We start from the raw sequence: 23326 nt of genomic DNA on the forward strand, positions 1-23326 counted from the left end.
GTGTGTGGGGGGTGGGCAGGAGGGGGTGACAGAGATTTGACTGCACAAAATGTGTATGAATGTTACATACTGTTTATAATTCCATAGCCTAATATCAATCTATTTTAAACTTCATAAGTCACCATAACCTTAAACTGAGTGGAATCTTTCAGTCTCATTGCATAGTCATTGTTGCTATTGTGACATGCTTTCAGTAAAAAAATGGACACTGTTCTTAAAGGGTGCATCTTCCCCTACTAGAGGCTGACAGAATCATTTAAACCATACATTTAGAGTCTCTTCACCCTCAGGGCCAAAGTCTTTGCTTTAGAAACGAACGAGTCGGGAAGACTAATGCTTGTTGTGTGCAGACGGAGGTGACGGCACGGGTGGGTGTTTTGCAGGATGGCACAGTGGTGCCCTTGGGCTGCTTCTCATGTTCTCCATGTTGATGAGTTGGTGATGTAAGGTCAAACTCCTCATTTCCCTTACTGTGTTAGAGCTCGGCAATGCAGACAGCAATATTACAGCTGGAGGGTCTCTCTCACTCTTCTTCTCTTTCTATGCCTGTCAGAGTTTTTTGCTTTAATGTTTTATTTTGGCCACTAGAGGCCCTCATTGCGTTTCATTTCAGTTTCCCGCCATTTTATCATGTGTTATTGTTTTCACCTGTGCCTCGTTCTGGACTGTGTATTTAAGTTGATCACTTCCTTTGTTTCTTTGCTTGGTTATTGATGTTCCTAGCCAGTTACTGCCGTAAGTCTGCTCTAGTTCCAAGTACTAAACTTTGTAAGCCTTTTGGTTTGTTCTTTCCCCGTGTTTATTTTTTGCTGTTTTTTTATGTCTTTTTCCTGAGTTTTTTGGAGATTATTTTTTCCTCCTTTCGGATCCTTTTCTGGACTAAAGATTTTTTCTGTTTTTTGTGATTGTCAGTAAGAAATAGCTTTTGTACTCTTTTGTTATTTTTGATAATAAACTCTTCTGAGTTCTTTTAAGAGCGTGTCTGACTATTGGGTTCAACTCCCTTCTGTGGCTCAGTGGTAGAAATTAAGACTCTTTCGCCAGAGACCCAAGTTCGATTCCTGGCTCTGACAGAATAACCAAGCCACATTATGAACCCAGAGACGCCTAACGCTCAAGAACTCCTAGCCACAATTGCTCAGCGGGAGTCCACAATCCATGAGCCATGAGTCAGCACTAGTCCAGCAGGAGACTGTGATGGCTAAACACTCACAAGTGCTGTCGGATCTCATGATTTCTGTTCGTCAGATCCTGGACTGGCTGCCCTCTACCTCAGCTACTTCTTCTACTGCTGCCTCGGTACCCCTTCCAGATTCTCAAATACTCTCTCCTCTGATTGAACCTCGCCTACCTCCACCACAACATTTCTCAGGTGATCCCAGTGCATGTGATGGGTTCCTGACTCAATGCTCTCTCACATTTGAATTACAACCATCTTCCTTCCCCTCAGATCGGGCCAAGATCGCATATGTTATCACCCTCCTTTCTGGCAAGGCTCTTTCTTGGGCAGCAGCGGTCTGGAAGGCACAGGCACCCTTCTGTTCAAGTTATTCTGTGTTTGAAAAGGAGTTCAAGCGAGTCTTTGACCACCCCCTCAGTGGCCGGCAAGCCTCTAAGAGACTTCTCACCCTCCGACAAGGTAATGGCAGCGTGGCTGAATATGCCATACAGTTTCGGACAGTTGCAGCAGGGAGCGGCTGGAACTACGAGGCCCTCATGGTGTGCTTCCTGAATGGTCTGTATGAGGCAATCAAGGATGATATGGCTACCAGAGAACCTGCTTGTGATCTCGAGACCCTCATGGATCAAGCAATCTGGCTGGATAATCGCCTGAGGGAGAGAAGCCTGAACCGGCCATCTGTTTCCACATTGTCTGCCAGTACAGCACTTGCTCTAATGCTACCAGTCCCCCACGAGTCCTCGGAACCCATGCAATTGGGAAGGACAAGGCTTTCCCCATCAGAACGAGACCGTCGCATGAGAGAGCGCTGTTGTCTATTGTGGAGTGTATGGTCATTTTCGCTCTGCCTGCCCCGAGCTTTCGGGAAACGCCCAGTCCCGTACAGGCAAGGAAGGACTGTAACGGGAGTTACACGCACAGCTTCACCTTCCAACTCTGGATTGTTCCTTCCCATCACACTCACTTGGGGAGATCAAAAACACCAACTCCAGGCATTGATTGATTCTGGTGCTGCCGGGAATTTCATGGATATTTCCTTTGCCAAAAGTCTCCAGATTCCTATTAATTCCCTTCCTGCTCCCCTAACTGTGACAGCCTTGGATGGAAGACCGTTAGCTCCAGGGAAAATAACCCACCTCACCTCTCTCCTTGGTCTCGTCACTTACCAGCACCAGGAGAGAATGTGCTTTCACCTTATACAGACTCCAGAGTTTCCTATTATCCTCAGTCACCCCTGGCTCCTCCAGCATAACCCACACTTTGACTGGTCCACCGGCGCTGTTCTCAGTTGAGGTCCCACCTGTCAGACTACATGCTTGGCCCAGAATTCCCCTGATCTTGTTCTCGAGTCCCAAGAAGCCCTAGATCTGTCTCAAGTCCCTGCTCAGTACCACCACCTCAAAGCAGTGTTCAGCAAAAGGAAGGCCACCTCCTTACCTCCTCATCTCCCTATGATTGCGCCATTGAGCTGCTCCCAGGAACCTGCCCCCCCAGAGGTCATATATTCTCTTTGTCTCCCCCCAAACAAACTGCTATGGACAAATACATTAACGAATCCCTTGCTGCAGGTATCATCCAACCATGCACTTCCCCTGCTGGAGCTGGATTTTTTTTCGTTGGGAAGAAGGATGGCGGACTCCGGCCATGTATTGATTACAGGGGCCTTAATAAGATCACTATTTGAAACCGCTATCCCTTGCCATTAATGACCACTGCTTTCGAAATTCTGCAAGAAGCCTCCATCTTCACTAAGCTTGACTTGTGCAATGCCTACCATCTCGTGCGCATCAGGCAAGGAGATGAATGGAAGACCGCCTTCAACACGCCCACTGGGCACTATGAATATTTGGTTATGCCCTTCGGTCTCACCAATGCTCCTGCAGTATTTCAAGCTCTCATTAATGATGTTCTCAGAGACATGCTCAACCAATTTGTGTTTGTCTACTTGGACGATAACCTCATCTTCTCGAGTTCCCTCCAAGAACATGTAAAACACATCAGTAAGGTTCTCAGATGTCTTCTTGATAACCATCTTTATGTTAAACCTGAGAAATGCGAGTTCCATGTGACCAAAGTTCAGTTCCTGGGGTTCAGTATCAAGCCTGGCCAGATACAAATGGACCCTCAAAAGGTTCAAGCAGTTTTGGATTGGCCCTCCCCCTCGTCGGTAAAGGAAGTACAGCGTTTCCTTGGTTTCGCCAATTTTTATCGCAAGTTCATCCGGAACTTCAGTACTGTGGCGGCTCCTTTATCTGCCCTCACCAAGGGGAACACAACCAGCTTTAATTGGGGACATGAAGCAGAGTTGGCCTTCAGCAAACTCAAAAGCCATTTTACCTCTGCACCTATTCTCATTCTCCCTAACCCAGATAAACCCTTCATTGTGGAGGTCGATGCTTCAGACGTAGGGGTTGGAGCTGTGCTGTCCCAAAGAGGGGAGGACAACAAGTTGCATCCATGTGCATTCCTTTCCCACCGCCTTACACTGACTGAGACGAACTATCCTGTAGGGGATCGAGAGTTACTGGCAGTTAAGCTAGTGCTTGAAGAGTGGAGGCATTGGCTTGAGGGGGCCAAACACCCATTCCAAGTATTCACGGACTTATATACATTCAGCAGGCAAAGCGACTCAACCCCCGCCAGGCACGTTGGTCCTTATTCTTCAACCGTTTCCAGTTCATCTTATCCTACCGCCCCGGCTCTAAAAACCTAAAACCTGATGCTTTGTCCCGAGTATATGTAAACACTCCTCAGGAAGATTCCATTACATCAATTATCCCCAGTTCCAAGATAATAGCTCCTATCAGGTGGGATTTGGAAAATACTGTAAAAAAAGCCCAAGCCCGAGAACCTGACCCAGGAGGGGGGCCAACCCACTGCCTGTTTGTCCCTAAAGCTGTCCGCTCCCAGATCCTCCAGTGGGGACACTCCTCTCGTCTCACTTGTCATCCTGGTACCTCTCGCACTCTTGAGTTCCTCCAAAGACGATTTTGGTGGCCAACTATCAAGGAGGATGTGACAACATTTGTAAACGCATGTCCCACGTGCAACCAAAATAAGGTCCCTCACCGCTCTCCATAGGGGCTATTGCATCCTCTCTCCATACCTCATAGACCTTGGTCTCATCTTTCTATGGATTTTATCACTGGACTTCCGCTATCACGAGGCAACACCACTATCATGGTCATAGTTGATAGATTCTCCAAGGCCGCCCGATTTATTCCTCTACCCAAACTACCCACCTCTAAAGAAACTGCTGAATTGGTTATAAACCACGTCTTCCGAGTCTTTGGCATCCCACAAGACATCGTCTCTGATCGAGGACCCCAATTTTCCTCCCGATTCTGGTGGGCATTTTGTCAATCTCTGGGGGCTACAGTGAGTCTATCTTCTGGGTTCCACCCGGAGTCCAATGGGCAAACAGAGAGGCTTAACCAAGATCTTGAGACTACACTGAGGTGTATGGCAGCTAACAACCTGTCCTCTTGGTCTTCCTTCGTCATGTGGGCAGAATGCGCTCACGATACCCTTCACTCCTCAGCTACAGGCATGTCCCCTTTCGAGTGCCAGTTGGGATACACCCCTCCTCTATTCCCTGAGCAAGAAGTGGAGGTTGCAGTTCCCTCTGCTCAACAGTTCATTAAATGTTGCCACCAGACATGGAAAAAAGCCCGACTCAAGCTCTTGAAGGTCTCTCAGCAGTATCAGCACCAGGCCAATCGTAGACGCAGACCTGCCCCCACTCTGCGCCCCGGCCAAAGAGTCTGGCTCTCCACCAAGAACATTCCCTTGCGGGTGGAATCCCGTAAACTTTCCCAGAGGTTCATTGGCCCCTTCAGGATTGCCAGGAAAGTAAACCCAGTTACTTTCCATTTATATTCGCCTAGGTCTTTGAAGATAAATCCCACTTTTCACGTCTCACTGTTAAAACCTGTTTTGTCTTCTCCTTTTCTTGCGACAGGTAAACCTCCCCCTCCTCGTATCATTGGTGGCCAGCCAGCTTACACAGTCCACAGAATACTGGATGCCCGTCGAGTACGTGGGTCCCGGCAGTATCTTGTGGACTGGGAAGGATATGGCCCTGAGGAGCGCTCCTGGGTTCCTGCCAAGGACATCTTGGACCCCAAACTAATTCAAGAATTTCATGCTCGCAAGTCCAGTCGTCCAGGAGGGAACGACAGGAGCCGTTCCTAGAGGGAGGGGTCCTGTCAGAGTTTTTTGCTTTAATGTTTTATTTTGGCCACTAGAGGCCCTCATTGTTTCATTTCAGTTTCCCGCCATTTTATCATGTGTAATTGTTTTCACCTGTGCCTCGTTCTGGACTGTGTATTTTCCTCCTTTCGGATCCTTTTCTGGACTAAAGATTTTTTCTGTTTTTTGTGATTGTCAGTAAGAAATTGCTTTTGTACTCTTTTGCTATTTTTGTTAATAAACTCTTCTGAGTTCTTTTAAGAGCGCGTCTGACTATTGGGTTCAACTCCCTTCTGTGGCTCAGTGGTAGAAATTAAGACTCTTGCGCCAGAGACCCAAGTTCAATTCCCAGCTCTGATAATCCCTCTAGGTTTGGCTACTTGGATCCGCTGATGTGCCTCGTAAGTCTTCCTATCAATTTTCAATTCATCTTTCGTTGAATTTCACTCCCTTAGGGGTCTATCCATATCAATCTGAAATTGGCATCCTTCATTTTTGTGTACTTTGTCTTAGATAAAAAGCATGCTTTACTGAAGCCAGTGTATTCTCTGGCCACTCAATCAAACTTGATTCTCAAAGACGTTCTCACTTTCGTAACAGTAAAATATAAAGCAAATACTGTTCAAACAAAGAGCTGAGCAACCATGAGTATTCCCAAGCTCTCGCAAATCATTACGAACAGCCTGTGAAATCTAAAAGCATGTTTTGTTTCTTTCACAAACAATAAATACAGCTTTTGAAACCAGAGGAGGCATCCTCAATTTCAAATAAGCAGCATATAAAGACTACAATTAAGTCACAATGCAAGATTATCTCAGTATGAAACATCAGTATGATGTTTTTTTCATGCATTCCATTAGGTACAAATAATACTGCTTCCTATAAACTATAAAATGCCAAACTATTTTATTTTAATTCCCACTGGTTACCAAAACTGTGACCAAAAATTTTGTTTAAAGGGCCCCAAAAAAACTGTATTTTAGACAGTGTTGAGTTGTTTGTAATAGAAACAAAAGTATCCAACTGCACTGCTGTGCAAAAGTAAAACAGGGTAACTACACATTTAAAAAAAATTGAGTTGAGACAGCAATCAGATCACCTGACTGTGATCTGTCCTGAGACAGGTTTGGCTCAACTATGCTCAGATTATACATATCTAATAAGTACATGACCATTGTTGAACAGTACAACAAATTTGGCTGGACAATCAAACTTTTTTCAGTCTTGATTTCATGTAAAGATGTTTTTAACTGTAGGTGGAAAGGTTCATAGGTTTTCATGATCAGATATGAACAGATTCATAATAAACTACCATATTTGGTATTTGTAATATTTAAACAATTCAGTTATTATTAAGATTGTTCTGGTTCATAAGTCATGCTCACAGGATACATAAGCATGTCAGTGGTCAACAATCTTCCTTAGATGCAATTTTGATGTTGCTTCCAGACAGACAGAATTACGTAAATAAGGGAGACTCGAAATTATACGGAGAAGAAAACTCAAGATTTCTTGAGTCCAAGCGGAAAGAATGTAATGCATTTGGAAAACTTGAATACTTACGCATATCCATGTATTTTTTTTTTTTTTAGTATGGAACTGAAGCTGTGAGAAATCTTGTGAGAAATATGCAGTGCTGATCCAATTGTGAGATAGGTGTCCTCAGAGGCCATGCATTATTGTTTATCTTGTTTTTGGGTTCACAACAAAGTTATCTCGTTATATCAACTTATTTTGAGTTTTTCAATAACAGTAATGCATGACTTTTAGACAACTTAATTTATTTATAGGTTTTTATTTATTGTATAAATTGTATATTGTATATATCTACCAAAAAGTGATAATAGCATAAAAAAGGCTCTGCACTAGATTGAATTGACACTGCACTGCACTGCCAGGTCTAGTACCCTCTGGGTTATCAGAGGGAACATTGGTGGTCACAACTGAAAACACAGAGCCTCATTTTGTTTCATAATTTCCTTTTCATTTCCCCACAACTGCCCATTAGTAAAAAAAAAAAAAAAAAATATATATATATATATATATATATATATATATATATATATATATATATATATATATATTATTGTTACTTTATTGATTGCAACTTTGTATTGGGTTTTAGCATGGGGCAGGAATTGGCTGGTTAGAAAGTCCCCGCTAACCCCTACTTGTAGATGCAGGAACTACATCCTCCAGTGCTTAACAGCATGCTTCCCCATTGATGGCCATTCAAAAACAACCATTTACTCTGACTAAATCTTTTTTACGAGAAACATTCTGATCGCAAAAATTTCATCTTTTTGTAGCGGGTTCCTAAAAGCATGAAATTGACTTTTCCCCGTCTCATACTATTGATGTCACAGCTCATGCATGAGCCAGAAGCGAAAAGCACCAAACGTGTGTTAGAAGTCGAATACTTAATAAATATTCTGAGAGCTGTTAAAAAAAAAAAAATCATATCCTTTCTAAAATGGATCCTTTTCATAAATCCGGAGAGTGGAGAGTGGAAGTAGACGTATAGCAGGGTAAACTTGAATGGCGATGAATGGGGGACCACAGCAAATACAATTTGTGCATACACGTTTTCTCCAACAGCAAAAAAAAAAAAAAAGTTTGCTACATTTACGTTGTTAAAGAAGGTGGAAATGAGTCATAAAAGGTCTGTGAAATGGGTCCATTTTTTAACAAGATCTTTCCTGACCTACTGTATGACTTAAAGTCTTCGCCTTAACTTTTTCCCTTTGTGACTCAGTGAATGTGCTCATCTATTGTTCAGTCTGAGCAAATCTGTGTTTTATTTAACTAATTTTGAAAATTATTTTTCAATTAAAAGAATAAAAGGCCAAATGAGCACTCACTCGCATGAGGTTGGAAACAAATTGAAAACACACATCCTTGTTTAACACACATCAAAAGATGATGATGAGGCACCTACACTTTATGTGCATATCTTATGCATTTTACAGCCTTAGTAACTTAAACAAATGGGAACTCTTAATTTTGCAGTCTTGTGTCATGGTTATTTAAACAATATTGATTATAACAACGTGCTAAAAAACATATAGTTAATTAATTTGTAACGCATAATTCATGATACACCAATCTGGAATTATGCCATTTTTAAGACAGCTTTTAATTGTGCTAATCACCACTTTTCAGGGTCTGGTGTAAAGTTCCATTGGTAATTTATTTATAGTTATTTAATTAATTTTTACCTTATTTGATTGCCCAGGTCACATTCACATTACTGTAGCCTACCATTAAGCTGGCTATACAATAGCAGACTCAGAACAACTCGAATTGGGTACATTCGCTATGTCCGAAAACTGGAAAATGCTCCCTTATACAAAGGTAGGATGAAAATAAGGTGCTTTTCAAACTTTTCTGAGACCAGTTTCCTTAAGAGTCCCATTCACTCAAAAACACTGTTGGTTAAGCCATAAACTAATAAGGCAGCAAGGTAATTTTTCTGTGGCTGCAGAGCAAATCACATGACAACTGGATACTTCCAGGAGAGTCGGGGGGACCATGCGCCTATTGAGCACCGCAAAAAAGATGAATGAGAATGCTAACTGATAGCTCTCTTCTGGTATTTTAGAGCTCCTTAGGTCTTGACCAACTGAACAATTTTTGACTCAGTATTTTTTCACTGGTTACAGTTACATACTTTCATTAACTTTTAAAAAACCTGTTTTGATAAGTCATGCAGTTTGTGTCACTGGGCCATGCAAGTAAAATACATTTGCTTGGTTATTTAAATTTTTATGGGATTAAATATGTAAATTCCAAATGGAGAAAAATAAACATACATTTCTGCAAACATAACTTTCCTCGTTTCTCTGCATGTTCAAGGGCCGTCCCCGTGAGAAGATAAATGTTTTATTTTCGTTAATAACACCATATTAAAAAAGAATTATCTGCACATGGCTTCATTTTCAAGCGGCTGGCAAATGCCTTCTGGGTTTAGAAAGTCATTCTGAGCCTGATACACTCGAAACTAAAGTGGATTTTTAATGTCACCTTTTTAACATAAATTACTTATTTAATGGACATGTTTATCACAGGTTCAAGGTAGAGTGTTTCCCCCAAGGGACACAACAATAGGAAAAATGTCATCCCATAAACCAGATACCTTCATATGCACTGTGCTGCTTCAAATTAAATTCTACTAATAGACCTTAATGTGATGGAGAAATCGGAGGCGGATTTTTATCAGATGTCTTTCAATAAAAACAATTCTACAGATTCTTCCTTCAAGCTGTTAAGAATGTTCTGCATTTGGTCTTGCAATGTGAGAAGCTGCATAAATATGTATCTTTGCGCTTCATGTCATGCTAGTCAAATTCCACATTTGAAAATGTCAGAAATGTACAGAAACCAGATCTTAGCGCCACTAAAAGGTGCAATGCATGACAGATTAATTAAAACCCACCACAGGCTGTGAAAAGTTCTATTCCAAAATATGGTTAGGTAAAAAACAACAACAACAACAACAAAAAGCACCGGAGCAAGATGTTCAACTGATCTAAGATCAATGTGATCTTTATTAAGATGTCACAAACAAAAAACAAATCTTGAGGGTTGCTCCATGTGCATGCTCACACTAGTGGTGGTAAAAAAAAAATTATGAAAACATAACATTTTATAATCTATTCACAAGGTTGTTGGTAAAGTTTGGAACTCAGCTCATAAAAGATTAAAGGTTAATGGCTAATGCCAATAATCTCAAAATACTGTAGCTAATATTGTTATTGCAGGGGGTTTGTTAAGTATTGTTTGATCTTAAACTTAATTTAGTGGAATATATATATATATACATGAGATATGTATTTATATTACTGCACTATGGGGGAGTCCTGAGGCAGTTTAATTGTTCATGAATAAAATGGCCCGAGGGTAAAAACTGTTCTTTATACAGTATAAATGTATGTATGTATGTGTGTGTATATATACATATATATATATATACACACACACACACACACACACACACATATATACACACACACTAGTGCTGTCAGCTAATCATGATTAAATCGCATAATTTTTTGTAGTTAATCGTGATTAATCACAGATTTTAAAAGTGCTGAAATTTGACAATATATATACTTCTTTTCTTGTCAAAATGCATTTATTTCCATCTTAGGAAAGAAAAGAAAACAATATCTGTAACGATTGATGCTTCTGGCAATGACGAAGACGATGGAGTGAAGAACCCAAGTGCAATTTTATTAACAAAACGTGAAATCCAAAAACCCTAACTACAAACATGAACAAAAAACATGAACTTGACTTTAACTTGACTTGACATAAACTTGACTACCAAAGTTACATTCAACAACACCTGGCAATGGACAAAGGAAAACATGAGGCTTAAATACATGAACAATGGGAGAACAAACAGAACTCTAAACAAGATAAGACAATAAACCAATGAAAACAAGACACATGAACATGGAGGGAAAACATGAAATCACATGACAAGGGAACCACATGACATGAAACCGGAACTAGAATTACAAAATAAAAGACATGATATACATGAACCAACAAAATACACATGACAGTATGTACCAATATAATGCTTTATTAACATTTTCCAAACAAAGCCTTCCACGTTATAAAGATAGAAATGCACTTAAATAGCACAGGGCTCCAGACTGCGACTAAAATGGTCACAAATGCGACCAAAAATAATTGAATGCGACAATCATTTAAAATCTAGTCGCCCCTGGCGACAGTCGGGTTGTGTGTGTTCATATGCGGTTTCATCAGATATCTTGTGAGTTATTGAATACAACTTTAGAGCACGCACCAGTGTGTCTTGAGCTGCTTTTCACCTGTTCTGTTTCAGACGAGCTCGCTGCACCGCACGCAACAACAAACGCGTTGTGAACAAATTACTCTTTTGAACCGGATCTTTTTCATGAATCATCTGAAAAGAACTGAGGGTTTTAACTAAGGAGCTCAGGTTAGCAGTTTGAATCAGATTCACTTTCTCAGCCATCAGTGAGCTTACAACTGGGAGTGCAAACATTTCAAAATAAGAGTCCCATGTGTATTTGGGGCTTCTTGATAATTAAAAGTCCCGTATTGTGTACCACTTTTTTTCCTTCTGGTAATTATTGATTGGGATTGTAGTAGCACAATAAACTGCATCTGGGATTTCATTCAATTTGCACTCTTGTTGTCTCTGTGTCTGGGCCATCCGGTAACAGCAAAGAAAGACTAAGGCAATATTTTAAAACAAAATATGTATCAGCCACAACATTAAAACCACCTGCCTAATATTGTTTAGGTCCCCCTTGTGCCGCCAAAACAGCGCCAACCCACATCTCAGAATAGCATTCTGAGATGATATTCTTCTCACCACAATTGTACAGAGCGGTTATCTGAGTTACTGTAGACTATTTCAGTTCGAACCAGTCTGGCCATTCTCTGTTGACCTCTCTCATCAACATAGAGAGACTCCTGTGTGTGAAAATCCCCGGAGATCAGCAGTTACAGGAATACTCAAACCAGCCCGTCTGGCACCAACAATCATCCATGCGATTATCTAATCAGCCAATCATGTGGCAGAAGTGCAGTGCATAAAATCATGCAGATATGGGCCAGGAGCTTCAGTTAATGTTCACATCAAACATCAGAATGAGGAATAAATGTGATCTCAGTGATTTGGACCATGGCATGATTGTTGGTTCCTGTAACTGCTGATCTCCTGGGATATTCAGGCACAATAGTCTCTAGAGTTTATTTTATTTATGGTTCGAACTGACAAATTCTATGGTAACTCAGATAACAGCTCTGTACAATTGTGGTGAGAAGAATAGCATCTCAGAATGCTATTCTGAAATGCGGGTTGGCACTGTTTTGGCGGCACTGGGAGAATTGGATGAGAAAAGCTGATTCTGGATCAGTGACCTGAGCAACGTTCTACATCAATTGGGTACGCAGAGAGAAAATGTCTTAGTTTCTAAAAATATTCAAAATTTTTGTATTATAATAAACAAGTAGTTTGATTCATGAAACAAACCATTTTTATGACATTTTGGTAGCAATAAAAACGATTCCATTCAAGTTCATCAACATGCCCCTTTGAAGCTGTGTGCGATGAACCAGTGGCATCTGTACGCACCGTGGATCAACTCAAAACAAGAGTTGACTTAAGTGAAAAATAATTTTTATTATCAGACACATTCCTTGAACATTAGGCTGGCATTCCCCACCGAATTTTATCCGGACTTTTGAAAAACATCTTAAGTTGACTGACATTTTCGATGGGCACAGCACATGATGACATATGATGCAGGTTCAAGTGTTGGACTTTGCTGCTTTAGGTAAGACAGTGGTTATTCTTCATTATTCATATTGGCTGCCGTGTTGATGGAAAAACAAATCATGCATATTCATGTTATTGATTCTTTAATATAAATAAAATATGACGTGAAGACCTATTGATTATAGACTTTCTAAATACCGGTGTTTACTATGTTGTTTTGACACGAGTGTTGTACAGTAGTTAGCATGACCTGTAATATCTCTTGTATGCAATGCATGGCTTATTTGTATGGAATGCATAGCAGAAGAGAAAGTGGCTGTGAGAAAAAAGTAATGCAAAAATAATGCAAAGCTTTACTTTCCATAAAAATTTACTTTTTAAAGGAGTAACTTAATATTCTAATGAGTTACTTTTAAAAGTAATGTTACCCAACACTGGTACAAAGTATATGGTTCTGTAGATCATCAATGATTCTTTTTAATGGGTTGACTATTTGCACTAGGTGTAAACAGCATCTGCCACGCAGACGCTAAATTGCCAGACAATATTTGCACTCCAATAGTCTGTTGAAAACAGAAATTGAGGACAAACTGTGCCTCTAGTGTCGCTGCAGTGGCATGGATGTGTTTTCTTTTTTGGTCACTATGCTTTTACTACAAAATACAATGGTGATACTATGCAGGGGCGGCTAAAAAGTGGCCATGGACTTTCTGGCCCAGAACGGCCCACCAAACCTGGCCCGCAACACACCACACCATAACACAACGGCTTGTTGATTTCTCAATTTCAAATTTTTGTAAAAAAAAAAAAAAAGACATTTCTATTGACTGCTAGTCATGACAACGGGCCCCACAGTGCAAAAATTGTCATATCTTTAAAACATACAGTGCATCCGTAAAGTATTCACAGCGTTTCACTTTTTCCACATTTTATGTTACAGCCTTATTCCAAAATTTATTAAATTCATTATTTTCCTCAAAATTCTACAAACAATACCCCATAATGACAACGTGAAAGAAGTTTGTTTGAAATCTTTGCAAATGTATATATATATAAAAAAAAAAAAAATCACATGTACATAAGTATTCACAGCCTTTGCTCAATACTTTGTTGAAGCACCTTTGGCACCAATTACAGCCTCAAGTCTTTTTGAGTATGATGCTACAAGCTTGGCACAGCTATTTTTGGGCAGTTTCTCCCATTCTTCTTTGCAGGACCTCTCAAGCTCCATCAGGTTGGATGGGGAGTGTCGGTGCACAGCCATTTTCAGATCTCTCCAGAGATGTTCAATCGGGTTCAAGTCTGGGCCACGCAAGGACATTCACAGAGTTGTCCCGTAGCCACTCCTTTGTTATCTTGGCTGTGTGCTTAGGGTCGTTAGTCCTGTTGGAAGATTAACCTTTGCCCCAGTCTGAGGTCCAGAGCGCTCTGGAGCAGGTTTTCATCAAGGATGTCTCTGTACATTGCTGCATTCATCTTTCCCTCGATCCTGACTAGTCTCCCAGTTCCTGCCACTGAAAAATATCCCCACAGCATGATGCTGCCACCACCATGCTTCACTGTAGGGATGATATTGGCCAGGTGATGAGCGGTGCCTGGTTTCCTCCAGACATGACGCATGCCATTCAGGCCAAAGAGTTCAATCTTTGTTTCTCATGGTCTGAGAGTCCTTCAGGTGCCTTTTGGGAAACTCCAGGCGGGCTTTCATGTGCCTTTTACTGAGAAGTGGCTTCCATCTGACCACTCTACCATACAGGCCTGATTGGTGGAGTGCTGCAGAGATGGTTGTTCTTCTGGAAGGTTCTTCTCTCTCCACAAAGAAATGCTGGAGCTCTGTCAGAGTGACCATCGGGTTCTTGGTCACCTCCCTGACTAAGGCCCTTCTCCCCCGATCGCTCAGTTTGGCCGGGCGGCCAGCTCTAGGAAGAGTCCTGGTGGTTCCAAACTTCTTCCATTTATGGATGATGGAGGCCACTGTGCTCACTGGGACCTTCAATGCTGCAGAAATTTTTCTGTACCCTTCCCCAGATCTGTGCCTCGATACAATCCTGTCTCGGAGATCTACAGACAATTCTTTGGACTTCACGGCTTGGTTTGTGCTCTGACATGCACTGTTAACTGTGGGACCTTATATAGACAGGTGTGTGCCTTTCCAAATCATTTCCAATCAGCTGAATTTACCACAGGTGGACTCCAATCAAGTTGTAGAAACATCTCAAGGATGATCAGTGGAAACAGGATGCACCTGAGCTCAATTTTGAGTGTCATGGCAAAGGCTGTGAATACTTATGTACATGTGATTTTTTTTTTCCGTTTTTTATTTTTAATAAATTTGCAAAGATTTCAAACAAACTTCTTTCATGTTGTCATTATGGGGTATTTTTTGTAGAATATTGAGGAAAATAATGAATGTAATCCATTTTGAAATAAGGCTGTAACATAACAAAATGTGGAAAAAGTGAAGTGCTGTGAATACTTTCCGGATGCACTGTATAAAACTACTGTAAATGTGATGAGTGGATGTTTTAGAGAAAGCACTAAAATAAGCACTTTATTGCTCAGACAAATAACATGTCCGAAAACTTTTTTTTCCAACATACAGATGTTAGGTTAAAATGTACATGAAAGTACAACGGAAAGTGTGTATTTTAGGTGCTGTGACAAGTCAGAATTTCTTCAAAGTTTTTAAAGATCTTAATCACCTTTCAACTTTTTTCTAGAAGTGCAAATTTAAATATCATCTTAGTTAATATGAGGTTGTGGAAACGAGTATAATAATAATATATTATATATGTATATATAGCTATACAAGATCATAACATTTTGTTTAAAATAGATGAAGAAAGTGTGACACAGTAGGACACTGCTGACAATGCTTAAAATTTCATGTCAATCACCCACATAACTAAGTGTAAATGTTTATAAAAAAAAAAAAAATGAAAACAATGTTGGCCAGAATATGTACATATATAAATATAAACAAATATAAATATATGTAAAACATAATAAACATACCTCTTAAAGTGTAGAACTTTGCAGATATTTTTCAGATTAACTGCTCATGTTTTCACTTTGTGAGTTTGTTGCTTTATATCTTTATATCTGCAGTTTTAATTCTTTCCCCAGATTATTCATGAGAAAAAGTGAAAAGACCTATGCTTTGACAAGCGCTGTTTCTGCTATCCTTTAAACAAAGTAAGCCTCAAACTACAATTTTTGTCAGGTGTGAGCATTATTCAGCAAGCTGCACTTCAGCTCCCAGCGGTATGAATAAATTATGCAAATGACTGTGTACTGCTCATAGATTTACTCTTTGCAGATTTTATATATGCTGCTGTTATTGTATTTGTTGTAACTTGCAGTTATTTGTCATTTTGTTATTATTCAGAGCTCATCTTATACTTAATATGTTGTCTTTGGTTGTCACCAATATTGTGATTTATATGTCAAATAATGAGTCCCACACGAGGTACACAGTGAATGTGCACATATGGATATGCGCTACCATGTGTAAGTAGTTAAAAAAAAAAGTTCTTACGTTTTTCAGAATAAAAGCCATTGTGTTGGCTGTACCTTACAGAGTTTTTTAAAATATTTATTCTATAATGGGGTCTGCGCGGGCATGTTGGATCCCAGGGCGGCTGCCTATATCGCCTGTAGGACAGGCCGGTACTTGCGCAGCAACGGACCAGCACAAATTACCCAGCGGCCCACCGGGAAAATACCGGTGTTCCCAACGGGAACACATTTTTCTCATACTGTACATTTCTTTTCCCCGCTCTTCATCCTCTGGTTCAAATGCTCTGATTTACCTCCTGTCTCTTTAAAGCCCCCCTTTCCCAAAAGCCCAGTCTGCTCTGACTGGTCAGTTGCCAAGTCTGTTGTGATTATTCAACCACATAGAGCGTGTGACAGAAATGTAACTTCTCTTACCATAACCGAGTTTCAGCTCTGTAAACACTACTGTAACTATGGTAACAGTGGCATCGGTTTTTGCCGTACCAGGCCTAGCCCGGGTCCGATAATGAATTAATAATGAAAGTTTGGAAGAACAAGCTGATCAACCCGAACCACCTTCGCAAGCACGACTTAAGCAGGACATTTCACAGTGGTACGTTTTAATTTAGTAGCTTTCTTACAAATACACTGTTGATTATTGTGAACCTAACAAAGCTTCAAGTAAAAGATATGTAGTGCTTCTAAGTTAGTCATCTTTTGCTGGAATGGGTGTAGCCAAACCTTTTTCACCTGAGATATGAACGGAGAACAGAGGCTTACTCCTGGTTAGTGAGCAATTTAGCCGTGGATAGCAGCTGTAACATTACAGCTTGTAATTATGTAAGACTCTTGAGATTGACCATACTGTTACACAGTTTTAGGTAAAAGCTGGTCCACAGCTGAATAGGAAACCCTTACCAAAACAATAACATAACACAGCAAAGTTAGCCGAGCACTTCCGTGGATTGCAGACATAAAATTACTGCTTGTAAAAATAAATCCATCTCCACACTTGACAATATACGTACATGATAGTAAGAACGTCAAACAATCTGCATAATTCTACACACACTGCAGGTAAAAGTGGGCCCGCAGCTGATTAGCAAAACTATTTCACCACAATAACATTAGCTAGCAGGTTAACAGAGGCCTACAGCTGTGCATGGGTGTACACCGTAGCTACAAAACAAAACTCCGCATTTGAACTCTCGGTAGCAGATAAATCCACAAATAATCAAGCATACTTACAGGTTGTGATCCTGAAGCGCCAGATTGTCCCAACAAATTGGGAACTGCACCATCTTTCAGGAGTAATCATCTTGAAAATCCGGCATTGGATCTGGTTGTACTGCTGAGGAATAGTGGTAAAAATAAATTTTAACCACTGATACTTCAATTCGTCTGCCTTTGGAAGTCCAAACAAAGAGGTTTTGCTTTCGCAGTGAAGAAAACAGCGTCTTCTTGACATGGTGACAACACTAACCCAACTCATCCTGGCCTCAGTTATAACTACGTTTGTTTGAGGGCGGGCCAAAGTGGCCCTTAGGCGGGCATTATGCAAATGTGTTTCATAGTGACGTCGATACTTTATGGAAGAAATGGCTGGACTACAATCCAGCTGTTTCGTGTAGTCCTTGAGCAGTGTTGTCTGTGGGAAAGTATAACTCCCTTTTGCGTGGACTTTGTGCTTTGTAAATTTGCAGACCTTTTACATGCACAAAGTGCTATGTTACACACAAAAGGAAAGGTAAAATTCCCAAAACCATTATAGGGCCTCTTTAAAATGGAATTATACGCATACTATTATAGGCCAGGCTCAAAATGCAACACTTTTTATAATATGTAACTGCGGGTACCTTCTCCTCCTCTCTATCCACAAACCTGAAAAAAGTTGAAGACCCCTGCACATCAGTAGAATTCTGTATCAATATACTTGTCAACCACACAAAGACTACAGTTAAGCTTATAAAATATTACTTGTGGGAAGAATTGTTTATTGCACAGATTATTATTATTAATAAAACATTTTTATCATTTATTGACTTTGGATTGTGTACCCCCTACCTGTTGTAAAATCACTGTATGTCCTCTTATTGCTTTATGAAATTGCTCATATTGAGTAACGGCATCTTTTTATGTGGATTTGAGACCATTCATTCAATTACATTTAGACAATTAACTATAATTAAAAAGTGATATTCCAAAGTAATTTAATGAAAAATGATAACTTATGTAACGGTCTCATGATTTATAGCTGGTCTCATGATTTATAGTTGATTTTGTGTTGACAAGGAATTCAAGCAATAGACTTTTTCAGAAGAACTAAAGAACTAAGAAAATAAACATCTAATTGCCTTGTATGTGTAAGAAACCACAAATTAGAATTTTGATCACTGAAATCACAGAAATCTATTTTTCATATGGTCTATAACAGAGATTAAATAGTTGCACCAAAGCAACTATAACAACAAATTTTTTTGTCACACTATGGTGCTATACAATTGACACACTGTTTGCTGTTAACAACACTTCTTTTTGATAATAGCAAGAAGACAAATGTCTTTTTCAGTCATTGTTCATAAATGGAGTTTTTTATGGAAATTGCTGTAAATATAATGAGCATAATGAGTTTCAAAGTACAGTTGTGCTCAAAAGTTTGCATACCCTTGGAGAATTGGTAATATACAGGTGCATCTCAATAAATTAGAATGTCGTGGAAAAGTTCATTTATTTCAGTAATTAAACTCAAATTGTGAAACTCGTGTATTAAATAAATTCAGTGCACACAGACTGAAGTAGTTTAAGTCTTTGGTTCTTTTAATTGTGATGATTTTGGCTCACATTTAACAAAAACCCACCAATTCACTATCTCAAAAAATTAGAATACATCATAAGACCAATAAAAAAAACATTTTTAGTGAATTGTTGGCCTTCTGGAAAGTATGTTCATTTACTGTATATGTGCTCAATACTTGGTAGGGGCTCCTTTTGCTTTAATTACTGCCTCAATTCGGCGTGGCATGGAGGTGATCAGTTTGTGGCACTGCTGAGGTGGTATGGAAGCCCAGGTTTCTTTGACAGTGGCCTTCAGCTCATCTGCATTTTTTGGTCTCTTGTTTCTCATTTTCCTCTTGACAATACCCCATAGATTCTCTATGGGGTTCAGGTCTGGTGAGTTTGCTGGCCAGTCAAACACACCAACACCATGGTCATTTAACCAACTTTTGGTGCTTTTGCCAGTGTGGGCAGGTGCCAAATCCTGCTGGAAAATGAAATCAGCATCTTTAAAAAGCTGGTCAGCAGAAGGAAGCATGAAGTGCTCCAAAATTTCTTGGTAAACGGGTGCAGTGACTTTGGTTTTCAAAAAACACAATGGACCAACACCAGCAGATGACATTGCACACCAAATCATCACAGACTGTGGAAACTTAACACTGGACTTCAAGCAACTTGGGCTATGAGCTTCTCCACCCTTCCTCCAGACTCTAGGACCTTGGTTTCCAAATGAAATACAAAACTTGCTCTCATCTGAAAAGAGGACTTTGGACCACTGGGCAACAGTCCAGTTCTTCTTCTCCTTAGCCCAGGTAAGACGCCTTTGACGTTGTCTGTGGTTCAGGAGTGGTTTAACAAGAGGAATACAACAACTGTAGCCAAATTCCTTGACACGTCTGTGTGTGGTGGCTCTTGATGCCTTGACCCCAGCCTCAGTCCATTCCTTGTGAATTCACCCAAATTCTTGAATCGATTTTGCTTGACAATCCTCATAAGGCTGTGGTTCTCTCGGTTGGTTGTGCATCTTTTTCTTCCACACTTTTTCCTTCCACTCAACTTTCTGTCAACATGCTTGGATACAGCACTCTGTGAACAGCCAGCTTCTTTGGCAATGAATGTTTGTGGCTTACCCTCCTTGTGAAGGGTGTCAATGATTGTCTTCTGGACAACTGTCAGATCAGCAGTCTTCCCCATGATTGTGTGGCCTAGTGAACAAAACTGAGAGACCATTTTGAAGGCTCAGGAAACCTTTGCAGGTGTTTTGAGTTGATTAGCTGATTGGCATGTCACCATATTCTAATTTTTTGAGATAGTGAATTGGTGGGTTTTTGTTAAATGTGAGCCAAAGTCATCACAATTAAAAGAACCAAAGACTTAAATTACTTCACTCTGTGTACATTGAATTTATTTAATACACGAGTTTCACAATTTGAGTTGAATTACTGAAATAAATGAACTTTTCCATGACATTCTAATTTATTGAGATGCACCTGTATGTACCATTTTTAAAGAAAACACGAGTGAGCAGGCAAAATACATTTCTTTTATTTCTTATGGGATTCATATTCAACTGTAGGTTATAACAGAATGGCACAATCATAAAACAAAACATGGCAACAAAGAAAAAAAATTAAATGACCCCTGTTCAAAAGTCTGCATACCCTTAGTTCTTAATACTGTGTATTGCCCCCTTTAGCATCAATAACAGCATGCAGTCTTTTGTAATAGTTGTCTATGAGGGCCCAAATTCTTGCAGGTGGTATAGCTGCCCATTCGTCTTGGCAAAATGCCTCTAGGTCATGCAAAGTCTTTGGTCGTCTTGCATGAACCGCACATTTGAGATCTCTCCAGAGTGGCTCGATGATATTAAGGTCAGGAGACTGTGATGGCTGCTCCAGAACCTTCACCTTTTTCTGCTGTAACCACTGGAGGGTCAACTTGGCCTTGTGCTTAGGGTCATTGTCATGCTGGAAAGTCCAAGAGCGTCCCATGCGCAGCTTTCGTGCAGAAGAATGCAAGTTGTCTGCCAGTATTTTGTGATAACATGCTGCATTCATCTTGCCATCAATTTTCACAAGATTCCCCGTGCCTTTAGAGCTCACACACCCCCAAAATATCAGTGAGCCACCACCATGCTTCACAGTGGGGATGGTATTCTTTTCACTATAGGCCTTGTTGACCCCTCTCAAAATATACAGTGCATCCGGAAAGTATTCACAGCGCTTCACTTTTTCCACATTTTGTTATGTTACAGCCTTATTCCAAAATGGATTAAATTAATTATTTTCCTCAAAATTCTATAAACAATACCCCATAATGACAACGTGAAAGAAGTTTGTTTGAAATCTTTGCAAATTTATTAAAAATAAAAAACGGAAAAAAAAAATCACATGTGCTGTCTTTTGATCAGGGCCATTTGGGTGATTTCTGTTATCATTATGATTTAAAAAGGAGCCAAACAACTATGTGATAATAAATGGCTTCATATAATCACTATCCTTAAATAAAAGACTTTTAATATAAAAGTTTTTTGCATGATCAGTCATATTTTCAAAATCAATGCCAAAATTTCACAATTTCTGCCAGGGTATGCATACTTTTGGCACAACTGTAGATAGAGGCATTTAAAAGAGGCCATGGGAGATTTAGTTTCCAGTTGTGCTGTAATGTCAACTCTATATGTAGGTCTGTTAAAGTTAAAGTCTTAGAATTATGTCAGTATGAATCAGATCACTGTTTGAAGTATCCATTGTCCAAAAAAATCAGTGTTCAACCATCATCATAAAGTTTACAATTCAAATGTCTTGTAGTTAACACAACAGCAATGTTGGAACAATGTTGTAAAAAGTTATATTTTGCACTATATTAATACTTAAACTATTTTGTTGGAGAAAAGCAGAGATGACAGCAGATGATCAGAGAATGTATGTGACTGGGCTTAGTTCCTGACAGTCAACCATTGATGTTATTTTACAATGCGCAGCCGCCGGCAGTGACAAAAAAATAGAATTTGTGTATTTGACAGCTATCCCGAGTCCCCATCATTACCATTTTTTTGTACATTTTAACAGTTGTATTATACTAAAATATTTTCCAAGACAAATAATTATTTTCCAGGACATTTAGGTATTTTTCTAATTTTCTATTACTTTTCCATTAATGGAAAAATGCATTGCAAAATTCCAGGTTTTCAAGGGCTTTTTTGACAATAATCTAATGTAAACCCTGGAGGATATGAAATGGTGCAATTTATTGTCATAAATGAACAAGTCTTACCGAAAGCAGTGCTGCGATTTGCCAGGTTGGAGTAGGCATTGCCGGAGGGTGAGGAGGTGGCAGGGCTAGACAGGGGGCTGTAGGAGGACGGGTCGGCCTGGTAGCTGTGGCTGGAGCCGATGCCGAACGGTGAGGACTGGGCCTTACTGGATTGAGCTGGAATCTGCTGCTGTAGTAAAATGACATGAGACTGTTAATATATAGATGCTACAATATTTCACAGGCTGACTGATGTCATGTATTGCACTGAACACATTATTATTTACTCGACAGTGTGGCCTTGTGGTTACTTTAAGTTTAAATTCGATTGCACTCTTGAACGAGACACTTAACCTCAAGTTGCTCTAGGGAGACTGTTCCTGACAAAGGTGTACTGTAAAACCGTGCCCATAAGCTTCCATGTTAATCAGAGGTTTGTGTTAACCAGCCACAATGAGCAGAAAACACATTTGACTGTCTCCTGGAATCTTTCAACTCACAATGAAATGACACAGGTCCAAACTTCTGCTCCACACAGTTGTATATTAAACATTAAACAAGTTAACCCTGCTAATAGTACAGCAATGCAATCAACTTGATTCTCTGTAACAGAAATGTAAACGGCATTGGGTAGGTGATGAGGCTATTGTCATATGGCAGTTATATTATGTTATGTCAGTAGTCAAATAAAGAAAAGCTGCCACCTCCATCATCTACAGCAGGGGTGCTCATACTTCTATAGAACGAGATCTACTTTTCATCATGTTATTCTAGCAAGATCTACCATGCACAATATATATATAAACTGTAACAATACCAACATTTCAGTAGCTGTTAGTGAAATTGGACAACTCTCGATACCAGCTTCAATACCACAACAAATAATAACACTAACTAATTTGTTAATTATGTAAGAATTGTTTCAAGTTCAAGTAATTATTCCAAACTACTAAATAGTCAGTAATTAAATAACAATACAGCAATGAATAAAAATAAATTAAAAATAATATAACAAAAAAATACAAATGAGGAAAACAGTGTTTTTTTTTTAACAGCTTTAAATGTTTTTAAAAGCAGTATCAAGTATTCAAGTAAAAATTCAGAATTAAATGCTATGTATAACAACTACTGGACTATATAATTAT

The 23326-nt window shown here is 39.6% G+C and overlaps 1 protein-coding gene across 13 annotated transcripts in view; it reads right to left on the minus strand.

Annotated features, from left to right (window-relative positions):
* LOC127452865 (aryl hydrocarbon receptor nuclear translocator 2-like) overlaps window positions 1–23326 on the minus strand; it is a 1027890-nt gene that overhangs the window by 17496 nt on the left and 987068 nt on the right. For 9 of the 13 annotated variants that reach the window (XM_051718707.1, XM_051718716.1, XM_051718757.1 and 6 more), the window contains one exon: window positions 22203–22371. In XM_051718707.1, coding sequence (XP_051574667.1) covers window positions 22203–22371 — 169 coding nt within the window. Of the gene's footprint in view, window positions 1–17415; window positions 17503–22202; window positions 22372–23326 lie in introns of those variants that run through there. The other 4 variants (XM_051718689.1, XM_051718730.1, XM_051718748.1 and 1 more) reach the window with 2 other exon arrangements.

Source organism: Myxocyprinus asiaticus, chromosome 2, assembly GCF_019703515.2.
Source record: "Myxocyprinus asiaticus isolate MX2 ecotype Aquarium Trade chromosome 2, UBuf_Myxa_2, whole genome shotgun sequence".
NCBI lineage: Eukaryota > Metazoa > Chordata > Actinopteri > Cypriniformes > Catostomidae > Myxocyprinus > Myxocyprinus asiaticus.